We start from the raw sequence: 23919 nt of genomic DNA, 5'->3' as shown, positions 1-23919 counted from the left end.
GTAGAGGGTGCTTTACTCTGTATCTAACGCCATGCTGTATCTGTCCTGGGAGTGTTTGATGGGGGACATTGTAGAGGGAGCTTTACTCTGTATCTAACCCCGTGCTGTACCTGTCCTGGGAGTGTTTGATGGGGACAGTGTAGAGGGAGCTTTACTCTGTATCTAACCCCGTGCTGTACCTGTCCTGGGAGTGTTTGATGGCGACAGTGTAGAGGGAGCTTTACTCTGTATCTAACCACGTGCCGTACCTGTCCTGGGAGTGTTTGATGGGGACAGTGTAGAGGGAGCTTTACTCTGTATCTAACCCCGTGCTGTACCTGTCCTGGGAGTGTTTGATGGGGACAGTGTAGAGGGAGCTTTACTCAGTGTCTAACCCCGTGTTGTCTCTGTCCGGGGAGTGTTTGATGGGGGACAGTGTAGAGGGTGCTTTACTCTGTATCTAACGCCATGCTGTATCTGTCCTGGGAGTGTTTGATGGGGGACATTGTAGAGGGAGCTTTACTCTGTATCTAACCCCGTGCTGTACCTGTCCTGGGAGTGTTTGATGGGGACAGTGCAGAGGGAGCTTTATTCTGGATCTAAACCCGTGCTGTCCCTGTCCAGGGAGTGTTTGATGGGGGACAGTGTAGAGGGAGCTTTACTCTGTATCTCACCCCGTGCTGTACCTGTCCTGGGAGTGTTTGATGGGGACAGTGCAGAGGGAGCTTGACTCTGTATCTAACCCCGTGCTGTACCTGTCCTGGGAGTGTTTGATGGGGGACAGTGTAGAGGGAGCTTTACTCTGTATCTAACCCCGTGCTGTACCTGTCCTGGGAGTGTTTGATGGGGACAGTGCAGAGGGAGCTTTACTCTGTATCTAACCCCGTGCTGTACCTGTCCTGGGAGTGTTTGATGGGGGACTGTGTAGAGGGTGCTTTACTCTGTATCTAACGCCATGCTGTATCTGTCCTGGGAGTGTTTGATGGGGGACATTGTAGAGGGAGCTTGACTCTGTATCTAACCCCGTGCTGTACCTGTCCTGGGAGTGTTTGATGGGGACAGTGTAGAGGGAGCTTTACTCTGTATCTAACGCCGTGCTGTACCTGTCCTGGGAGTGTTTGATGGCGACAGTGTAGAGGGAGCTTTACTCTGTATCTAACCACGTGCCGTACCTGTCCTGGGAGTGTTTGATGGGGACAGTGTAGAGGGAGCTTTACTCAGTGTCTAACCCCGTGTTGTCTCTGTCCGGGGAGTGTTTGATGGGGGACAGTGTAGAGGGTGCTTTACTCTGTATCTAACGCCATGCTGTATCTGTCCTGGGAGTGTTTGATGGGGGACATTGTAGAGGGAGCTTTACTCTGTATCTAACCCCGTGCTGTACCTGTCCTGGGAGTGTTTGATGGGGACAGTGCAGAGGGAGCTTTATTCTGGATCTAAACCCGTGCTGTCCCTGTCCAGGGAGTGTTTGATGGGGGACAGTGTAGAGGGAGCTTTACTCTGTATCTAACCCCGTGCTGTACCTGTCCTGGGAGTGTTTGATGGGGACAGTGCAGAGGGAGCTTGACTCTGTATCTAACCCCGTGCTGTACCTGTCCTGGGAGTGTTTGATGGGGACACTGTAGAGGGAGCTTTACTCTGTATCTAACCCCGAGCTGTACCTGTCCTGGGAGTGTTTGATGGGGACAGTGGAGAGGGAGCTTTACTCTGTATGAAACCCCGTGCTGTATCTGTCCTGGGAGTGTTTGATGGGGACAGTGCAGAGGGAGCTTTACTCTGTATCTAACCCCGTGCTGTACCTGTCCTGGGAGTGTTTGATGGGGGACAGTGTAAAGGGAGCTTTACTCTGTATCTAACCCCGTGCTGTACCTGTCCTGGGAGTGTTTGATGGGGACAGTGTAGAGGGAGCTTTACTCTGTATCTAACCCCGTGCTGTACCTGTCCTGGGAGTGTTTGATGGGGACAGTGTAGAGGGAGCTTTACTCTGTATCTAACCCCATGCTGTACCTGTCCTGGGAGTGTTTGATGGGGGACAGTGTAGAGGGAGTTTTACTCTGTATCTAACCCCGTGCTGTACCTGTCCTGGGAGTGCTTGATGGGGACAGAGTAGAGGGAGCTTTACTCTGTATCAAACCCCGTGCTGTACCTCTCCTGCGAGTGTTTGATGGGGGACAGTGTAGAGGGAGCTTTACTCTGTATCTAACCCCGTGCTGTACCTGCCCTGGGACTGTTTGATGGAGACAGTGTAGAGGGAGCTTTACTCTGCATCTAAACCCATGCTGTACCTGTCGTGGGAGTGTTTGATGGGAAACAGTGTAGAGGGAGCTTTACTCTGTATCTAACCCCGTGCTGTACCTGTCCTGGGAGTGTTTGATGGGGGACAGTGTCGAGGGAGCTTTACTCTGTATCTAACCCCGTGCTGTACCTGTCCTGGGAGTGTTTGATGGGGACAGTGTCGAGGGAGCTTTACTCTGTATCTAACACCGTGCTGTACCTGTCGTGGGAGTGTTTGATGGGGGACAGTGTAGAGGGAGCTTTACTCTGTATCTAACCCCGTGCTGTACCTGTCCTGGGAGTGTTTGATGGGGACAGTGTCGAGGGAGCTTTACTCTGTATCTAACACCGTGCTGTACCTGTCCTGGGAGTGTTTGATGGGGACAGTGTAGAGGGAGCTTTACTCTGTATCTAACCCCGTGCTGTACCTGTCCTGGGAGTGTTTGATGGGGACAGTGTAGAGGGAGCTTTACTCTGTACCTAACCCCGTGCTGTACCTGTCCTGGGAGTGTTTGATGGGGGACAGTGTAAAGGGAGCTTTACTCTGTATCTAACCCCGTGCTGTACCTGTCCTGGGAGTGTTTGATGGGGACAGTGCAGAGGGAGCTTTACTCTGTATCTAACCCCGTGCTGTACCTGTCCTGGGAGTGTTTGATGGGGGACTGTGTAGAGGGTGCTTTACTCTGTATCTAACGCCATGCTGTATCTGTCCTGGGAGTGTTTGATGGGGGACATTGTAGAGGGAGCTTTACTCTGTATCTAACCCCGTGCTGTACCTGTCCTGGGAGTGTTTGATGGGGACAGTGTAGAGGGAGCTTTACTCTGTATCTAACCCGGTGCTGTACCTGTCCTGGGAGTGTTTGATGGGGGACAGTGTAGAGAGAGCTTTACTCTGTATCTAACCCCGTGCTGTACCTGTCCTGGGAGTGTTTGATGGGGACAGTGCAGAGGGAGCTTTATTCTGGATCTAAACCCGTGCTGTCCCTGTCCAGGGAGTGTTTGATGGGGGACAGTGTAGAGGGAGCTTTACTCTGTATCTAACCCCGTGCTGTACCTGTCCTGGGAGTGTTTGATGGGGACAGTGCAGAGGGAGCTTGACTCTGTATCTAACCCCGTGCTGTACCTGTCCTGGGAGTGTTTGATGGGGACAGTGTAGAGGGAGCTTTACTCTGTATCTAACCCCGAGCTGTACCTGTCCTGGGAGTGTTTGATGGGGACAGTGTAGAGGGAGCTTTACTCTGTATCTAACCCCGTGCTGTATCTGTCCTGGGAGTGTTTGATGGGGACAGTGCAGAGGGAGCTTTGCTCTGTATCTAACCCCGTGCTGTACCTGTCCTGGGAGTGTTTGATGGGGGACAGTGTAGAGGGAGCTTTACTCTGTATCTAACCCCGTGCTGTACCTGTCCTGGGAGTGTTTGATGGGGACAGTGTAGAGGAAGCTTTACTCTGTATCTAACCCCGTGCTGTACCTGTCCTGGGAGTGCTTGATGGGGACAGAGTAGAGGGAGCTTTACTCTGTATCAAACCCTGTGCTGTACCTGTGCTGGGAGTGTTTGATGGGGGACAGTGTAGAGGGAGCTTTACTCTGTATCTAACCCCGTGCTGTACCTGCCCTGGGACTGTTTGATGGAGACAGTGTAGAGGGAGCTTTAATCTGCATCCAGCCCCGTGCTGTACCTGTCCTGGGAGTGTTTGATGGGGACAGTGCAGAGGGAGCCTTACTCTGTATCTAACCCCGTGCTGTACCTGTCCTGGGAGTGTTTGATGGGGGACTGTGTAGAGGGTGCTTTACTCTGTATCTAACGCCATGCTGTATCTGTCCTGGGAGTGTTTGATGGGGGACATTGTAGAGGGAGCTTGACTCTGTATCTAACCCCGTGCTGTACCTGTCCTGGGAGTGTTTGATGGGGACAGTGTAGAGGGAGCTTTACTCTGTATCTAACGCCGTGCTGTACCTGTCCTGGGAGTGTTTGATGGCGACAGTGTAGAGGGAGCTTTACTCTGTATCTAACCACGTGCCGTACCTGTCCTGGGAGTGTTTGATGGGGGCAGTGTAGAGGGAGCTTTACTCAGTGTCTAACCCCGTGTTGTCTCTGTCCGGGGAGTGTTTGATGGGGGAAAGTGTAGAGGGTGCTTTACTCTGTATCTAACGCCATGCTGTATCTGTCCTGGGAGTGTTTGATGGGGGACATTGTAGAGGGAGCTTTACTCTGTATCTAACCCCGTGCTGTACCAGTCCTGGGAGTGTTTGATGGGGACAGTGCAGAGGGAGCTTTATTCTGGATCTAAACCCGTGCTGTCCCTGTCCAGGGAGTGTTTGATGGGGGACAGTGTAGAGAGAGCTTTACTCTGTATCTAACCCCGTGCTGTACCTGTCCTGGGAGTGTTTGATGGGGACAGTGCAGAGGGAGCTTGACTCTGTATCTAACCCCGTTCTGTACCTGTCCTGGGAGTGTTTGATGGGGACAGTGCAGAGGGAGCTTGACTCTGTATCTAACCCCGTGCTGTACCTGTCCTGGGAGTGTTTGATGGGGACAGTGTAGAGGGAGCTTTACTCTGTATCTAACCCCGAGCTGTACCTGTCCTGGGAGTGTTTGATGGGGACAGTGTAGAGGGAGCTTTACTCTGTATGAAACCCCGTGCTGTATCTGTCCTGGGAGTGTTTGATGGGGACAGTGCAGAGGGAGCTTTACTCTGTATCTAACCCCGTGCTGTACCTGTCCTGGGAGTGTTTGATGGGGGACAGTGTAGAGGGAGCTTTACTCTGTATCTAACCCCGTGCTGTACCTGTCCTGGGAGTGTTTGATGGGGACAGTGTAGAGGGAGCTTTACTCTGTATCTAACCCCGTGCTGTACCTGTCCTGGGAGTGTTTGATGGGGACAGTGTAGAGGGAGCTTTACTCTGTATCTAACCCCATGCTGTACCTGTCCTGGGAGTGTTTGATGGGGGACAGTGTAGAGGGAGTTTTACTCTGTATCTAACCCCGTGCTGTACCTGTCCTGGGAGTGCTTGATGGGGACAGAGTAGAGGGAGCTTTACTCTGCATCTAAACCCATGCTGTACCTGTCGTGGGAGTGTTTGATGGGAAACAGTGTAGAGGGAGCTTTACTCTGTATTTAACCCCGTGCTGTACCTGTCCTGGGAGTGTTTGATGGGGGACAGTGTCGAGGGAGCTTTACTCTGTATCTAACCCCGTGCTGTACCTGTCCTGGGAGTGTTTGATGGGGACAGTGTCGAGGGAGCTTTACTCTGTATCTAGCACCGTGCTGTACCTGTCGTGGGAGTGTTTGATGGGGGACAGTGTAGAGGGAGCTTTACTCTGTATCTAACCCCGTGCTGTACCTGTCCTGGGAGTGTTTGATGGGGACAGTGTCGAGGGAGCTTTACTCTGTATCTAACACCGTGCTGTACCTGTCGTGGGAGTGTTTGATGGGGACAGTGTAGAGGGAGCTTTACTCTGTATCTAACCCCGTGCTGTACCTGTCCTGGGAGTGTTTGATGGGGACAGTGTAGAGGGAGCTTTACTCTGTATCTAACCCCGTGCTGTACCTGTCCTGGGAGTGTTTGATGGGGGACAGTGTAGAGGGAGCTTTACTCTGTATCTAACCCCGTGCTGTACCTGTCCTGGGAGTGTTTGATGGGGACAGTGTAGAGGGAGCTTTACTCTGTACCTAACCCCGTGCTGTACCTGTCCTGGGAGTGTTTGATGGGGGACAGTGTAGAGGGAGCTTTACTCTGTATCTAACCCCGTGCTGTACCTGTCCTGGGAGTGTTTGATGGGGACAGTGCAGAGGGAGCTTTACTCTGTATCTAACCCCGTGCTGTACCTGTCCTGGGAGTGTTTGATGGGGGACTGTGTAGAGGGTGCTTTACTCTGTATCTAACGCCATGCTGTATCTGTCCTGGGAGTGTTTGATGGGGGACATTGTAGAGGGAGCTTTACTCTGTATCTAACCCCGTGCTGTACCTGTCCTGGGAGTGTTTGATGGGGACAGTGTAGAGGGAGCTTTACTCTGTATCTAACCCCGTGCTGTACCTGTCCTGGGAGTGTTTGATGGCGACAGTGTAGAGGGAGCTTTACTCTGTATCTAACCACGTGCCGTACCTGTCCTGGGAGTGTTTGATGGGGACAGTGTAGAGGGAGCTTTACTCTGTATCTAACCCCGTGCTGTACCTGTCCTGGGAGTGTTTGATGGGGACAGTGTAGAGGGAGCTTTACTCAGTGTCTAACCCCGTGTTGTCTCTGTCCGGGGAGTGTTTGATGGGGGACAGTGTAGAGGGTGCTTTACTCTGTATCTAACGCCATGCTGTATCTGTCCTGGGAGTGTTTGATGGGGGACATTGTAGAGGGAGCTTTACTCTGTATCTAACCCCGTGCTGTACCTGTCCTGGGAGTGTTTGATGGGGACAGTGCAGAGGGAGCTTTATTCTGGATCTAAACCCGTGCTGTCCCTGTCCAGGGAGTGTTTGATGGGGGACAGTGTAGAGGGAGCTTTACTCTGTATCTCACCCCGTGCTGTACCTGTCCTGGGAGTGTTTGATGGGGACAGTGCAGAGGGAGCTTGACTCTGTATCTAACCCCGTGCTGTACCTGTCCTGGGAGTGTTTGATGGGGGACAGTGTAGAGGGAGCTTTACTCTGTATCTAACCCCGTGCTGTACCTGTCCTGGGAGTGTTTGATGGGGACAGTGCAGAGGGAGCTTTACTCTGTATCTAACCCCGTGCTGTACCTGTCCTGGGAGTGTTTGATGGGGGACTGTGTAGAGGGTGCTTTACTCTGTATCTAACGCCATGCTGTATCTGTCCTGGGAGTGTTTGATGGGGGACATTGTAGAGGGAGCTTGACTCTGTATCTAACCCCGTGCTGTACCTGTCCTGGGAGTGTTTGATGGGGACAGTGTAGAGGGAGCTTTACTCTGTATCTAACGCCGTGCTGTACCTGTCCTGGGAGTGTTTGATGGCGACAGTGTAGAGGGAGCTTTACTCTGTATCTAACCACGTGCCGTACCTGTCCTGGGAGTGTTTGATGGGGACAGTGTAGAGGGAGCTTTACTCAGTGTCTAACCCCGTGTTGTCTCTGTCCGGGGAGTGTTTGATGGGGGACAGTGTAGAGGGTGCTTTACTCTGTATCTAACGCCATGCTGTATCTGTCCTGGGAGTGTTTGATGGGGGACATTGTAGAGGGAGCTTTACTCTGTATCTAACCCCGTGCTGTACCTGTCCTGGGAGTGTTTGATGGGGACAGTGCAGAGGGAGCTTTATTCTGGATCTAAACCCGTGCTGTCCCTGTCCAGGGAGTGTTTGATGGGGGACAGTGTAGAGGGAGCTTTACTCTGTATCTAACCCCGTGCTGTACCTGTCCTGGGAGTGTTTGATGGGGACAGTGCAGAGGGAGCTTGACTCTGTATCTAACCCCGTGCTGTACCTGTCCTGGGAGTGTTTGATGGGGACACTGTAGAGGGAGCTTTACTCTGTATCTAACCCCGAGCTGTACCTGTCCTGGGAGTGTTTGATGGGGACAGTGGAGAGGGAGCTTTACTCTGTATGAAACCCCGTGCTGTATCTGTCCTGGGAGTGTTTGATGGGGACAGTGCAGAGGGAGCTTTACTCTGTATCTAACCCCGTGCTGTACCTGTCCTGGGAGTGTTTGATGGGGGACAGTGTAAAGGGAGCTTTACTCTGTATCTAACCCCGTGCTGTACCTGTCCTGGGAGTGTTTGATGGGGACAGTGTAGAGGGAGCTTTACTCTGTATCTAACCCCGTGCTGTACCTGTCCTGGGAGTGTTTGATGGGGACAGTGTAGAGGGAGCTTTACTCTGTATCTAACCCCATGCTGTACCTGTCCTGGGAGTGTTTGATGGGGGACAGTGTAGAGGGAGTTTTACTCTGTATCTAACCCCGTGCTGTACCTGTCCTGGGAGTGCTTGATGGGGACAGAGTAGAGGGAGCTTTACTCTGTATCAAACCCCGTGCTGTACCTCTCCTGCGAGTGTTTGATGGGGGACAGTGTAGAGGGAGCTTTACTCTGTATCTAACCCCGTGCTGTACCTGCCCTGGGACTGTTTGATGGAGACAGTGTAGAGGGAGCTTTACTCTGCATCTAAACCCATGCTGTACCTGTCGTGGGAGTGTTTGATGGGAAACAGTGTAGAGGGAGCTTTACTCTGTATCTAACCCCGTGCTGTACCTGTCCTGGGAGTGTTTGATGGGGGACAGTGTCGAGGGAGCTTTACTCTGTATCTAACCCCGTGCTGTACCTGTCCTGGGAGTGTTTGATGGGGACAGTGTCGAGGGAGCTTTACTCTGTATCTAACACCGTGCTGTACCTGTCGTGGGAGTGTTTGATGGGGGACAGTGTAGAGGGAGCTTTACTCTGTATCTAACCCCGTGCTGTACCTGTCCTGGGAGTGTTTGATGGGGACAGTGTCGAGGGAGCTTTACTCTGTATCTAACACCGTGCTGTACCTGTCCTGGGAGTGTTTGATGGGGACAGTGTAGAGGGAGCTTTACTCTGTATCTAACCCCGTGCTGTACCTGTCCTGGGAGTGTTTGATGGGGACAGTGTAGAGGGAGCTTTACTCTGTACCTAACCCCGTGCTGTACCTGTCCTGGGAGTGTTTGATGGGGGACAGTGTAAAGGGAGCTTTACTCTGTATCTAACCCCGTGCTGTACCTGTCCTGGGAGTGTTTGATGGGGACAGTGCAGAGGGAGCTTTACTCTGTATCTAACCCCGTGCTGTACCTGTCCTGGGAGTGTTTGATGGGGGACTGTGTAGAGGGTGCTTTACTCTGTATCTAACGCCATGCTGTATCTGTCCTGGGAGTGTTTGATGGGGGACATTGTAGAGGGAGCTTTACTCTGTATCTAACCCCGTGCTGTACCTGTCCTGGGAGTGTTTGATGGGGACAGTGTAGAGGGAGCTTTACTCTGTATCTAACCCCGTGCTGTACCTGTCCTGGGAGTGTTTGATGGGGGACAGTGTAGAGAGAGCTTTACTCTGTATCTAACCCCGTGCTGTACCTGTCCTGGGAGTGTTTGATGGGGACAGTGCAGAGGGAGCTTTATTCTGGATCTAAACCCGTGCTGTCCCTGTCCAGGGAGTGTTTGATGGGGGACAGTGTAGAGGGAGCTTTACTCTGTATCTAACCCCGTGCTGTACCTGTCCTGGGAGTGTTTGATGGGGACAGTGCAGAGGGAGCTTGACTCTGTATCTAACCCCGTGCTGTACCTGTCCTGGGAGTGTTTGATGGGGACAGTGTAGAGGGAGCTTTACTCTGTATCTAACCCCGAGCTGTACCTGTCCTGGGAGTGTTTGATGGGGACAGTGTAGAGGGAGCTTTACTCTGTATCTAACCCCGTGCTGTATCTGTCCTGGGAGTGTTTGATGGGGACAGTGCAGAGGGAGCTTTGCTCTGTATCTAACCCCGTGCTGTACCTGTCCTGGGAGTGTTTGATGGGGGACAGTGTAGAGGGAGCTTTACTCTGTATCTAACCCCGTGCTGTACCTGTCCTGGGAGTGTTTGATGGGGACAGTGTAGAGGAAGCTTTACTCTGTATCTAACCCCGTGCTGTACCTGTCCTGGGAGTGCTTGATGGGGACAGAGTAGAGGGAGCTTTACTCTGTATCAAACCCTGTGCTGTACCTGTGCTGGGAGTGTTTGATGGGGGACAGTGTAGAGGGAGCTTTACTCTGTATCTAACCCCGTGCTGTACCTGCCCTGGGACTGTTTGATGGAGACAGTGTAGAGGGAGCTTTAATCTGCATCCAGCCCCGTGCTGTACCTGTCCTGGGAGTGTTTAATGGGGGACAGTGTAGAGGGAGTTTTACTCTGTATCTAACCCCGTGCTGTACCTGTCCTGGGAGTGTTTAATGGGGGACAGTGTAGAGGGAGCTTTACTCTGTATCAAACCCCGTGCTGTTCCTCTCCTGGGAGTGTTTGATGGGGGACAGTGTAGAGGGAGCTTTACTCTGTATCTAACCACGTGCCGTACCTGTCCTGGGAGTGTTTGATGGGGACAGTGTAGAGGGAGCTTTACTCAGTGTCTAACCCCGTGTTGTCTCTGTCCGGGGAGTGTTTGATGGGGGACAGTGTAGAGGGTGCTTTACTGTGTATCTAACGCCGTGCTGTATCTGTCCTGGGAGTGTTTGATGGGGGACATTGTAGAGGGAGCTTTACTCTGTATCTAACCCCGTGCTGTACCTGTCCTGGGAGTGTTTGATGGGGGACAGTGTAGAGAGAGCTTTACTCTGTATCTAACCCCATGCTGTACCTGTCCTGGGAGTGTTTGATGGAGACAGTGTAGAGGGAGCTTTACTCTGTATCTAACCCCGTGCTGTACCTGTCCTGGGAGTGTTTGATGGAGACAGTGTAGAGGGAGCTTTACTCTGTATCTAACCCCGTGCTGTACCTGTCCTGGGAGTGTTTGATGGGGACAGTGCAGAGGGAGCTTTATTCTGGATCTAAACCCGTGCTGTCCCTGTCCAGGGAGTGTTTGATGGGGGACAGTGTAGAGGGAGCTTTACTCTGTATCTAACCCCGTGCTGTACCTGTCCTGGGAGTGTTTGATGGGGACAGTGCAGAGGGAGCTTGACTCTGTATCTAACCCCGTGCTGTACCTGTCCTGGGAGTGTTTGATGGGGACAGTGTAGAGGGAGCTTTACTCTGTATCTAACCCCGAGCTGTACCTGTCCTGGGAGTGTTTGATGGGGACAGTGTAGAGGGAGCTTTACTCTGTATCTAACCCCGTGCTGTATCTGTCCTGGGAGTGTTTGATGGGGACAGTGCAGAGGGAGCTTTGCTCTGTATCTAACCCCGTGCTGTACCTGTCCTGGGAGTGTTTGATGGGGGACAGTGTAGAGGGAGCTTTACTCTGTATCTAACCCCGTGCTGTACCTGTCCTGGGAGTGTTTGATGGGGACAGTGTAGAGGGAGCTTTACTCTGTATCTAACCCCGTGCTGTACCTGTCCTGGGAGTGCTTGATGGGGACAGAGTAGAGGGAGCTTTACTCTGTATCAAACCCTGTGCTGTACCTGTGCTGGGAGTGTTTGATGGGGGACAGTGTAGAGGGAGCTTTACTCTGTATCTAACCCCGTGCTGTACCTGCCCTGGGACTGTTTGATGGAGACAGTGTAGAGGGAGCTTTACTCTGCATCCAGCCCCGTGCTGTACCTGTCCTGGGAGTGTTTAATGGGGGACAGTGTAGAGGGAGTTTTACTCTGTATCTAACCCCGTGCTGTACCTGTCCTGGGAGTGTTTAATGGGGGACAGTGTAGAGGGAGCTTTACTCTGTATCAAACCCCGTGCTGTTCCTCTCCTGGGAGTGTTTGATGGGGGACAGTGTAGAGGGAGCTTTACTCTGTATCTAACCCCGTGCTGTACCTGTCCTGGGAGTGTTTGATGGGGGACAGTGTCGAGGGAGCTTTACTCTGTATCTAAACCCGTGCTGTACCTGTCCTGGGAGTGTTTGATGGGGACAGTGTCGAGGGAGCTTTACTCTGTATCTAACACCGTGCTGTACCTTTCGTGGGAGTGTTTGATGGGGGACAGTGTAGAGGGAGCTTTACTCTGTATCTAACCCCGTGCTGTACCTGTCCTGGGAGTGTTTGATGGGGGACAGTGTAGAGGAGCTTTACTCTGTATCTAACGCCGTGTTGTATCTGTCCTGGGAGTGTTTGATGGGGGACATTGTAGAGGGAGCTTTACTCTGTATCTAACCCCGTGCTGTACCTGTCCTGGGAGTGTTTGATGGGGACAGTGTAGAGGGAGCTTTACTCTGTATCTAACCCCGTGCTGTACCTGTCCTGGGAGTGTTTGATGGGGACAGTGTAGAGGGAGCTTTACTCTGTATCTAACCCCGTGCTGTACCTGTCCTGGGAGTGTTTGATGGGGACAGTGTAGAGGGACCTTTACTCTGTATCTAACCCCGGGCTGTACCTGTCCTGGGAGTGTTTGATGGGGGACAGTGTAGAGGGAGCTTTACTCAGTGTCTAACCCTGTGCTGTCTCTGTCCGGGGAGTGTTTGATGGGGGACAGTGTAGAAGGAGCTTTACTCTGTATCTAACCCCGTGCTGTACCTGTCCTGGGAGTGCTTGATGGGGACAGAGTAGAGGGAGCTTTACTCTGTATCAAACCCTGTGCTGTACCTGTGCTGGGAGTGTTTGATGGGGGACAGTGTAGAGGGAGCTTTACTCTGTATCTAACCCCGGGCTGTACCTGTCCTGGGAGTGTTTGATGGGGGACAGTGTAGAGGGAGCTTTACTCAGTGTCTAACCCTGTGCTGTCTCTGTCCGGGGAGTGTTTGATGGGGGACAGTGTAGAAGGAGCTTTACTCTGTATCTAACCCCGTGCTGTACCTGTCCTGGGAGTGTTTGATGGGGACAGTGTAGAGGGAGCTTTACTCTGTACCTAACCCCGTGCTGTTCCTGTCCTGGGAGTGTTTGATGGGGGGACAGTGTAGAGGGAGCTTTACTCTGTATCTAACCCCGTGCTGTACCTGTCCTGGGAGTGTTTGATGGGGGACAGTGTAGAGGGAGCTTTACTCTGTATCTAACCCCGTGTTGTACCTGTCCTGGGAGTCTTTGATGGGGACAAGCAGAGGGAGCTTTACTCTGTATCTAACCCCATGCTGTACCTGTCCTGGGAGTGTTTGATGGGGACAGTGTAGAGTGAGCTTTACTCTGTATCTAACCCCGTGCTGTACCTGTCCTGGGAGTGTTTGATCGGGACAGTGTAGAGGGAGCTTTACTCTGTATCTAACCCCGTGCTGTACCTGTCCTGGGAGTGTTTGATGGGGGACAGTGTAGAGGGAGCTTTTTTCTGTCTCTAACCCCGTGCTGTACCTGTCCTGGGAGTGTTTGATGGGGACAGTGTCGAGGGAGCTTTACTCAGTGTCTAACCCCGTGCTGTACCTGTCCTGGGAGTGTTTGATGGGGACAGTGTAGAGGGAGCTTTACTCTGTATCTAACCCCGTGCTGTACCTGTCCGGGGAGTGTTTGATGGGGGACCGTGTAGAGGGAGCTTTACTCTGTATCTAACCCCGTGCTTTCCCTGTCCTGGGAGTGTTTGATGGGGGACAGTGTAGAGGGAGCTTTACTCTGTATCTAACCCCGTGCTGTACCTGTCCTGGGAGTGTTTGATGGGGACAGTGTAGAGGGAGCTTTACTCTGTATCTAACCCCGTGCTGTACCTGTCCTGGGAGTGTTTGATGGGGGACAGTGTAGAGGGAGCTTTACTCGTATCTAACCCCGTGCTGTACCTGTCCTGGGAGTGTTTGATGGGGACAGTGTAGAGGGAGCTTTACTCTGTATCTAACCCCGTGCTGTACCTGTCCTCGGAGTGTTTGATGGGGGACAGTGTAGAGGGAGCTTTACTCTGTATCTAACCCCGTGCTGTACCTGTCCTGGGAGTGTTTAATGGGGGACAGTGTAGAGGGAGCTTTACTCTGGATCAAACCCCGTGCTGTACCTCTCCTGGGAGTGTTTGATGGGGGACAGTGTAGAGGGAGCTTTACTCTGTATATAACCCCGTGCTGTACCTGCCCTGGGACTGTTTGATGGAGACAGTGTAGAGGGAGCTTTCCTCTGCATCTAAACCCGTGCTGTACCTGTCCTGGGAGTGTTTGATGGGGGACAGTGTAGAGGGAGTTTTACTCTGTATCTAACCCCGTGCTGTACCTGTCCTGGGAGTGTTTGATGGGGGACAGTTTCGAGGGAGCTTTACTCAGGATCTAACCCCGTGCTGTACCTGACCTGGGAGTGTTTGATGGGGACAGTGTAGAGGGAACTTTACTCTGTATCTAACCCCGTGCTGTACCTGTCCTGGGAGTGTTTGATGGGGGCAGTGTAGAGGGAGCTTTACTCTGTATCTAACCCCGTGCTGTACCTGTCCTGGGAGTGTTTGATGGGGACAGTGCAGAGGGAGCTTTGCTCTGTATCTAACCCCATGCTGTACCTGTTTTGGGAGTGTTTGATGGGGACAGTGCAGAGGGAGCTTTGCTCTGTATCTAACCCCATGCTGTATCTGTTTTGGGAGGGTTTGATGGGGAACAGTGTAGAGGGAGCTTTACTCTGTATCTAACCCCGTGCTGTACCTGTCCTGGGAGTGTTTGATGCGGACAGTGTAGAGGGAGCTTTACTCTGTATCTAACCCCGTGCTGTACCTGTCCTGGGAGTGTTTGATGGGGACAGTGTCGAGGGAGCTTTACTCTGTATCTAACCCCGTGCTGTACCTGTCCTGGGAGTGTTTGATGGGGACAGTGTAGAGGGAGCTTTACTCTGTATCTAACCCCGTGCTGTACCTGTCCTGGGAGTGTTTGATGGGGGACAGTGTAGAGGGAGCTTTACTCTGTATCTAACCCCGTGCTGTACCTGTCCTGGGAGTGTTTGATGGGGACAGTGTAGAGGGAGCTTTACTCTGTATCTAACCCCGTGCTGTACCTGTCCTGGGAGTGTTTGATTGGGGACAGTGTAGAGGGAGCTTTACTCTGTATCTAACCCCGTGCCAAGGCAAATGGGATGTTGGCCTATATCGAACGGGGGATTGAATATAAAAGCAGAGATGTCTTGCTGCATCTGTACAGGGCATTGGTGAGGCCGCAGCTGGAATACTGTGTTCAGTATTGGTCCCCTTATTTGCGGAAGGATATATTGGCCTTGGAGGGAGTGCAGAGAAGGTTCACCAGGTTGATACCAGAGATGAGGGGTGTTGATTATGAGGAGAGACTGAGCAGATTGGGTTTGTACTCATTTGAATTTAGAAGGCTGAGGGGGGATCTTATAGAGACCTATAAGATAATGAAGGGGCTGGATAGGGTAGAGATGGAGAGATTCTTTCCACTTAGAAAGGAAGCTAGAACTAGAGGGCACAGCCTCAAAATAAAGGGGGGTCAGTTTAGGACAGAGTTGAGGAGGAACTTCTTCTCTCAGAGGGTGGTGAATCTCTGGAATTCTCTGCCCACTGAAGTGGTGGAGGCTACCTCGTTGAATATGTTTAAATCACGGATAGATGGATTCCTGATCAGTAAGGGAATTAGGGGTTATAGGGATCAGGCGGGTAAGTGGAACTGATCCACTTCAGATCAGCCATGATCTTATTGAATGGCGGGGCAGGCTCGAGGGGCTAGATGGCCTACTCCTGCTCCTATTTCTTATGTTCTTGTGCCATGTGTTAATATCCCTCGCTCCGCTTTTCCAGGTCTCCTTCTTCCTGTTTATTACCTTCATTTCCTACACGATGCTGCCGCTCTGTATGAGGGATGCTATCATCGCCAGCCTCCTGTCCTCCATCTCACACATTGTGTCTCTCAGCGTCTTCCTCTCACTCTCGGAGCGTCCTCAGCTACAACTGCCTCACCAGGTAGGAGCGTGAGAGAGAGTGTGCGTGAGAGAGAGTGTGCGTGAGAGAGAGTGAGTGTGAGAGAGAGTGAGCGTGAGAGAGAGCGAGTGTGAGAGAGAGTGAGTGTGAGAGAGAGTGAGTGTGAGAGAGAGTGAGTGTGAGAGAGAGTGAGTGTGAGAGAGAGTGCGTGTGAGAGAGAGAGTGAGCGTGAGAGAGAGTGAGCGTGAGAGAGAGTGAGCGTGAGAGAGAGTGAGCGTGAGAGAGAGTGAGCGTGAGAGAGAGTCAGCGTGAGAGAGTGTGCGTGAGAGAGAGTGTGCGTGAGAGAGAGTGTGTGAGAGAGAGAGTGAGTGAGAGAGAGAGTGAGTAAGAGAGAGAGTGAGTGAGAGAGAGAGTGAGCGTGAGAGAGAGTGTGCGTGAGAGAGTGTGTGCGTGAGAGAGAGTGAGCGTGAGAGAGAGTGTGCGTGAGAGAGAGTGCGTGAGAGAGAGTGAGCGTGAGAGTGAGCGTGAGAGAGAGAGCGTGAGGGTGAGTGTGCGTGAGAGAGAGTGTGCGTGAGAGAGTGTACGTGAGAGAGAGTGAGCGTGAGAGAGTGTGCGTGAGAGAGAGTGTGCGTGAGAGAGAGTGTGCGTGAGGGAGAGTGAGCGTGAGAGAGAGTGTGCATGAGAGAGAGTGTGCGTGAAAGAGAGTGACCATGAGAGAGAGTGAGCGTGAAGGAGAGTGAGCGTGAGAGAGAGTGAGCGTGAGAGAGAGTGAGCATGAGCGAGAGTGAGCGTGAGAGAGAGTGAGCATGAGAGAGAGTGTGCATGAGAGAGAGTGTGCATGAGAGAGAGTGTGCGTGAGGGAGAGTGAGCGTGAGAGAGAGTGAGCGTGAGAGAGAGTGAGCATGAGAGAGAGTGAGCGTGAGAGAGTTTGCGTGAGAGAGAGTGAGCGTGAGAGAGTGTGAGCGTGAGAGAGAGTTTGCGTGAGAGAGTGTGAGCGTGAGAGAGAGTGTGCATGAGAGAGAGTGAGCGTGAGAGAGAGTGTGCGTGAGAGAGAGTGTGCGTGAGAGAGAGTGTGCGTGAGAGAGAGTGTGCGTGAGAGAGAGTGTACGTGAGAGAGAGTGAGCTTGAGGGAGAGCGTGAGAGAGTGTGCGTGAGGGAGAGTGTGCGTGAGAGAGAGTGTGCGTGAGGGAGAGTGAGCGTGAGAGAGTGTGCATGAGAGAGAGTGTGCGTGAGAGAGAGTGAGCGTGAGAGAGAGTGAGCGTGAGGGAGAGTGAGCGTGAGAGAGAGTGAGCGTGAGAGAGAGTGAGCGTGAGCGAGAGTGAGCGTGAGAGAGAGTGAGCGTGAGAGAGAGTGTGCATGAGAGAGAGTGTGCATGAGAGAGAGTGTGCGTGAGGGAGAGTGAGCGTGAGAGAGAGTGAGCGTGAGAGTGAGCGTGAGAGAGAGAGCGTGAGGGTGAGTGTGCGTGAGAGAGAGTGTGCGTGAGAGAGAGTGTGCGTGAGAGAGAGTGTACGTGAGAGAGAGTGAGCGTGAGAGAGAGTGAGCGTGAGAGAGTGTGCGTGAGAGAGAGTGTGCGTGAGAGAGAGTGTGCGTGAGGGAGAGTGAGCGTGAGAGAGAGTGTGCATGAGAGAGAGTGTGCGTGAGAGAGAGTGTGCGTGAGAGAGTGAGCGTGAGAGAGAGTGAGCGTGAGAGAGAGTGAGCGTGAGAGAGAGTGAGCGTGAGAGAGAGTTTGCGTGAGAGAGTGTGAGCGTGAGAGAGAGTGTGCATGAGAGAGAGTGAGCGTGAGAGAGAGTGTGCGTGAGAGAGAGTGTGCATGAGAGAGAGTGAGCGTGAGAGAGAGTGAGCGTGAGAGAGTGTGCGTGAGAGAGAGTGAGCGTGAGAGAGAGTGAGCGTGAGAGAGAGTGAGCGTGAGAGAGAGTGAGCGTGAGAGAGAGTGAGCGTGAGAGAGAGTGAGCGTGAGAGAGATTGAGCGTGAGAGAGAGTGAGCGTGAGAGAGAGTGAGCGTGAGAGAGAGTGAGCGTGTGAGAGAGTGTGCGTGAGAGAGAGACAGACAGAGACAGAGAGAATGAATGAGAGAGAGCAGAGCAGGATCCATACCAAGCTGTGATACAACCAGAAAGAATTCTTTCGATGGGGAGAGAGTTGTCGTGGACATGCCAAATTTCCTTCGCCTCCTGAGAAAGTAGAGGCGTTGGTGAGCTTTCCTGGCGGGCCCTGGTCTTGTTCCTATTTCTAGTGGTCTTATTATCAAACCACAGGTCTTATCTAAAATTTCAGCGGGTCCATGCGTAACTCGGGGCTTTTGTCCCGGGACTCATTTACCCTGAAGAAGAACAAAGAAAATTACAGTCCAAGGACAGGCCCTTCGGCCCTCCAAGCCTGTGCCGATCATGATGCCCTAACGAAACTGAAATAAAACCCTTCTGCCCTTACCCGGTCCCTATCCCTCCATTCCCTCCCTATTCATGTCCCCATCCAGATGCCTCTTAAATCTTGCTAATGTGCCTGTTTCCACCACCTTCTCTGGCAGTAACTCAAAATCTTAACTCTGTTTCCCTCTCTCCACGACTGTACTATTAATCCAGAAACTCCGCTAATGTTCTGGGGGAACCCGGGTTCGAATCCCGCCACGGCAGATGGTGGAATTTTAATTCAACAAAAAAACTATCTGGAATTAAGAATCTGGAGTCACAAGTAGGCCAGACCGGGTAAGGATGGCAGATTTCCTTCCCGAAAGGACGTTCGTGAACCAGATGGGTTTTTCCGACAATGGTTTCACCGCCATCGGTAGATTCTTCATTCCAAATATTTCTTTTTATTACTGAATTCAAATTCCACCGTCTGCCGTGGGTGGGATTCGAACCCCTGTCCCCAGAACATTAGCTGAGTTTCTGGGTTAATACCCCTCGGCCATCACCTCCCCTTCATGGACATATCGAATGAACTGGCCCCGACAACTTTCTGTGGTCGAGAATTCCACAGGTTCGCAACTCACAACAATGACAAGACGGAGTACAGGAACGAGATGGGGAATCTGGTGAACGAGTGCAATGACGATAATCTCTTCCTCGGTGTCAACAAAACGAAGGAGATTGTCATCGACTTCAGGAAGCACAGTGGAGAACATCAATGGGGATGAAATAGAAATGGTCGAGATCTTCGAGTTTCTAGGTGTCCAGATCACCAACAACCTGTCCTGGTCCCCCCCCCATGCCGACACTATAGTTAAGAAAGCTCCACCAACGCCTCTACTTTCTCAGGAGACGAAGGAAATTTGGCATGTCCGCTATGACCTCACCTTACAGATGCACCATAGAAAGCATCCTTCCTGGTAGGTATGGGCTCCTGCTCTGCCCAAGACCGCAAGAAACTACAAAGGATCGTGAATGTAGCCCAATCCATCACGCAAACCAGCCTCCCATCCATTGACTCTGTCTACACTTCCCGCTGCCTCGGGGAAAAGCAGCCGGCATAATCAAGGACTCCACGCACCCTGGGCATTCTCTCTTCCACCTTCTTCCGTTGGGAAAAAGATACAAAAATCGAGGTCACGCACCAACCGACTCAAGAACAGCTTCTTCCCTGCTGCCGTCAGACTTTTGAATGGACCTACCTCGCACTAAGTTGATCTTTCTCTACACCCTAGCGATGACTGTAACACTACATTCTGCACCCTCTCCTTTCCTTCTCCCCTGAGTACTCTATGAACCAACCCCACCTCACCCCAGTCCAACACCGGCATCACCACATCATGTCTACTCTATGAATGGTATGCTTTGTTTGTACAGCCCAATACATGTGACAATAATAAAGCAAAACAAAACTTGCTCTCTGACTAAAGAAGTTAAAGTATATTTACTAATGTCACAAGTCATAGAACATAGAACATTACAGCGCAGTACAGGCCCTTCGGCCCTCGATGTTGCGCCGACCAGTGGAACCAATCTAAAGCCCCTCTAATCTACACTATTCCAATATCATCCATATGTTTATCCAATAACCATTTAAATGCTCTTAATGTTGGCGAGTCCACTACTGCTGCAGACAGGGCATTCCACGCCCTTACTACTCTCTGAGTAAAGAACCTCCCTCTGACATCTGTCCTATATCTATCACCCCTCAATTTAAAGCTATGTCCCCTCGTGCTAGCCAACACCATCCGAGGAAAAAGGCTCTCACAGTCCACCCTATCCAATCCTCTGATCATCTTGTATGCCTCTATTAAGTCACCTCTTAACCTTCTTCTCTCTAACGAAAACAGCCTCAAGTCCCTCAGCCTTTCCTCATAAGACCTTCCCACCAGACCAGGCACCATCCTGGTAAATCTCCTCTGCACCCTTTCCAACACTTCCACATCTTTCCTATAAAGCGGCGACCAGAACTGTACGCAATACTCCAAATGCAGCCGCACCAGAGTTTTGTACAGTTGCAGCATGACCTCCTGGCTCCGAAACTCAATCCCTCTCCCAATAAAAGCTAACACACCGTACGCCTTCTTAACAACCCTATCAACCTGGATGCCAACTTTCAGGGATCTATGCACATGGACACCCAGATCCCTCTGTTCATCCACACTACCAAGTATCTTACCATTAGCCCAGTACTCTGTATTCCTGTTACTCCTTCCAAAGTGAATCACCTCACACTTTTCCGCATTAAACTCCATTTGCCACCTCTCAGCCCAGCTCTGCAGCTTATCTATGTCCCTCTGTAACCTGCCACTTCCCTCCGCACTGTCTACAACTCCACCGACTTTAGTATCATCCGCAAATTTACAAATCCATCCCTCCACGCCCTCATCGTAAGTCGGCTTACATTAACACTGTAATGAAGTTACTGTGAAAATCCCCTAGTCCCCACACTCCGGCGCCTTTTCGGGTTACACTGAGGGAGAATTTAGCATGGCCAATGCACCTAACCAGCACGTCTTTCAGACTGTGGGAGGAAACTGGAGCACCCGGAGGAAACCCACGCAGACACGGGGAGAACGTGCAGACTCCCCACAGACAGGGACAAGTTAGCATGACTAATCCACCTCACCTGCACATCTTTGGACACTAAGGGGCAATTTAGCATGGCCAATCCACCTAACCTGCACATCCTTGGACACTAAGGGACAATTTAGCATGGCCAATCCACCTAACCTGCACATCTTTAGACACTAAGGGGCAATTTAGCATGGCCAATCCACCTAACCTGCACATCTTTGGACACTAAGGGACAATTTAGCATGGCCAATCCACCTAACCTGCACATCTTTGGACACTAAGGGACAATTTAGCATGGCCAATCCACCTAACCGACACATCTTTGGACACTAAGGGACAATTTAGCATGGCCAATCCACCTAACCTACACATCTTTGGACACTAAGGGACAATTTAGCATGGCCAATCCACCTAATCTACTCATCTTTGGACACTAAGGGGCAATTTAGCATGGCCAATCCACCTAACCTACACATCTTTGGACACTAAGGGACAATTTAGCATGGCCAATCCACCTAACCTACACATCTTTGGACACTAAGGGACAATTTAGCATGGCCAATCCACCTAACCTGCACATCTTTGGACACTAAGGGACAATTTAGCATGGCCAATCCACCTAACCTACACATCTTTGGACACTAAGGGACAATTTAGCATGGCCAATCCACCTAACCTACACATCTTTGGACACTAAGGGACAATTTAGCATGGCCAATCCACCTAACCTGCACATCTTTGGACACTAAGGGACAATTTAGCATGGCCAATCTATCTAGCCTGCACATCTTTGGACACTAAGGGGCAATTTAGCATGGCCAATCCACCTCCCCGACACATCCCCTACAGGGGTGGTATCCTTAATTATTGCTGGCTGCTTTGCCGAGGCAGCGGGAAGTGTAGACGGAGTCAGTGGATGGGAGGCTGGTTTGAGTGATGGATTGGGCTCCATCACTCAGACCGTCACCACCCTCACCTCAGTCCTGATTGTGACACCTCCTAGTTCAGGGGTATGTTGCTTTTATTCGATTCAGCCTCTCCTCTTTTTTTTTTCTCTCTCGATCCCCGGCCTCAGCTACTGGCCAACGCAGTGGTTTTTGTCTGTGGAAACCTGGTTGGGGCCTACCACAAGCACCTGATGGACCGCGCCTTGCAGAAAACCTTCAAGGACACCCTGAACTGCATCAAATCCCAAATGAAACTCGAGTCGGAGAAGAAACAGCAGGTTTGTCCCTCGGCGGGGGCAGGTGGGGGGGGGGAGGGGCAGCTGGGCCTGACGCCTGGTTAGGAGGCCGAGGTCGTCACTGACCTTTCACCCTTTGCCGTCCTCCGGGGTCAAAGGGTCAAAGCCAGTAGGCAGAAGTGGTGGTGGGGAGGGGGGGTGCGGGGGAGTGGAGGGGGGGTGGGGGGGGGGCACGTGGGGGGAAGGGGTTGGTGGGAGGGGAGATCATAACACCATGAGATATAGGAGCAGAATTAGTCCATTTGGCCCATCAAGCCAAATGGCCTAAACTCTGTTAATTTTAGGATAGTAATGGACAAGGACGAGTGTTGTCCGAAGGGGTTAGGGTGTCAAATTGGGGGAAGGCTAACTATAGCCGGATTAGGCAGGAATTGGTGGCCGTTGATTGGGAGAGGCCGTTCGGGGGTAAGTCCGCGTCTGGCATGTGGGAGTCTTTTAAGGGACAGTTGAGAAGGCTGCAGGATAGGCATGTGCCTGTAAAAAGGAAGGATAGGAAAGGTAGGATTCGAGAGCCGTGGATAACCAGGGAAATTGAGGATCTGATCAAAAAGGAAAAGAGAGGCGTACGTTAGGTGCAGGCAACTGAAAACAGATGGAGCTCTGGAGGAATACAGAGAGAGTAGGAAAGAACTCAAACGGGGAGTTAGAAGGGCAAAAAGAGGTCACGAAATGTTCTTGGCAGACAAGATTAAGGAGAATCCTAAGGCATTTTTTATTCATATGTTAGGAACAAAAGAGTTGTCAGGGAAAAAGTCGGACCTCTCAGGGACAAAGGAGGGGAATTATGCTTAGAACCCAAGGGAATAGGGGAGATCCTAAATGAATACTTTGCATCGGTATTCACACAGGAGAGGGACTTGTTGACTGGGAGTGTCTCAGAGGGAGGTGTTGACCCGTTAGAGAGAATCTCCATTACAAGGGAGGAAGTGTTAGGTTTTTTAGGTAACATTAAAACTGACAAATCCCCAGGGCCTGATGGCATCTATCCTAGACTGCTCAGGGAGACAAGAGATGGAATTGCTGGGCCTCTGACGGAAATCTTTGTCTCTTCATTGGACACAGGTGAGGTCCCTGAGGATTGGAGGATAGTGAAGATGGTACCGTTATTTAAGAAGGGTAGCAGGGATAACCCGGGTAATTATAGGCCAGTGAGCTTGACGTCCGTGGGAGGGAAGTTGTTGGAGAGGATTCTTAGAGACAGGATGTATGCGCATTTAGAGCGGAACAATCTCATTAGTGACAGACAGCATGGTTTTGTAAGAGGGAGGTCGTGCCTTACAAATTTGGTGGAGTTTTTTGAGGAAGTGACAAAAACGGTTGACGAAGGAAGGGCCGTGGAAACCAATGGAGGGAATTCTGGGAGGGAGGGCGAGGGGTTTCGAACGATGGCGTGAGGATGGGGAGCTGGCGATGGAGCACGAGGGGATGGAGGTGTGCGGTGGTTAACCAACCCTCTTGCCCTCTCCTCCTCCCTCCCATTTCCCCCTCCCTCAGGACCACCTCCTGCTCTCGGTGCTGCCCCTCTACATCGCCCTGGAGATGAAGGCAGAGATGATCGAGAGGTTGTCGGGGCCCAGGGACGGGCAACCCCAACTGGAGAACACCAACAACTTCCACAACCTGTACGTCAAACATCACCGAGACGTGAGGTAGGTCAGACTGCCCCCCCCCCGGGACACCCCCCCGACACACACCCACACGCCCCACCTCCCCCCCAACCCCCCCACCCCCCTCCTCCCCCCACCTCCCCCCCCAACCCCCCCTCCTCCCCCCCACCTCCCCCCCCAACCCCCCCTCCTCCCCCCACACCCCCCCCAACCGCCCCCCCCCACGCCCCACCCCACCCCCCCCACACCCACCTCCCCCCCAACCCACAAACCCCCCCCAACTGCCCCCCCCACACCCACCTCCCACCCCCCCCACACCCACCTCCCCCCCAACCCCCACACCCCCCCCAACCGCCCCCCCCCCACACCCACCTCCCCCCAACCCCCCCACCCCACCTCCTCCCCCCACACCCCCCCCAACCGCCCCCCCCACACCCACTTCCCACCCCACCCCACCTCCTCCCCCACACCCCCCCAACCGCCCCCCCCCACACCCACCTCCCCCCACAACCCTCCC

At 52.3% G+C, this 23919-nt stretch overlaps 1 protein-coding gene across 1 annotated transcript in view; it reads left to right on the top strand.

The window, feature by feature from the left end:
• LOC144488392 (adenylate cyclase type 2-like) overlaps window positions 1–23444 on the top strand; it is a gene marked incomplete at both ends in the record, with an annotated part of 48155 nt that extends 24711 nt beyond the window's left edge. The window contains 3 exons of the mRNA XM_078206465.1: window positions 15448–15609; window positions 21628–21777; window positions 23290–23444. Coding sequence (XP_078062591.1) covers window positions 15448–15609; window positions 21628–21777; window positions 23290–23444 — 467 coding nt within the window. The remainder of the gene's footprint in view (window positions 1–15447; window positions 15610–21627; window positions 21778–23289) is intronic.
• Window positions 23445–23919: the final 475 nt, after the last annotated feature.

This window comes from Mustelus asterias, unplaced genomic scaffold (genome assembly GCF_964213995.1).
Source record: "Mustelus asterias unplaced genomic scaffold, sMusAst1.hap1.1 HAP1_SCAFFOLD_1516, whole genome shotgun sequence".
Lineage (NCBI taxonomy): Eukaryota > Metazoa > Chordata > Chondrichthyes > Carcharhiniformes > Triakidae > Mustelus > Mustelus asterias.
Note: the sequence above shows the minus strand (reverse complement) of the source record. Positions and strands in the feature narration are given on the sequence as shown.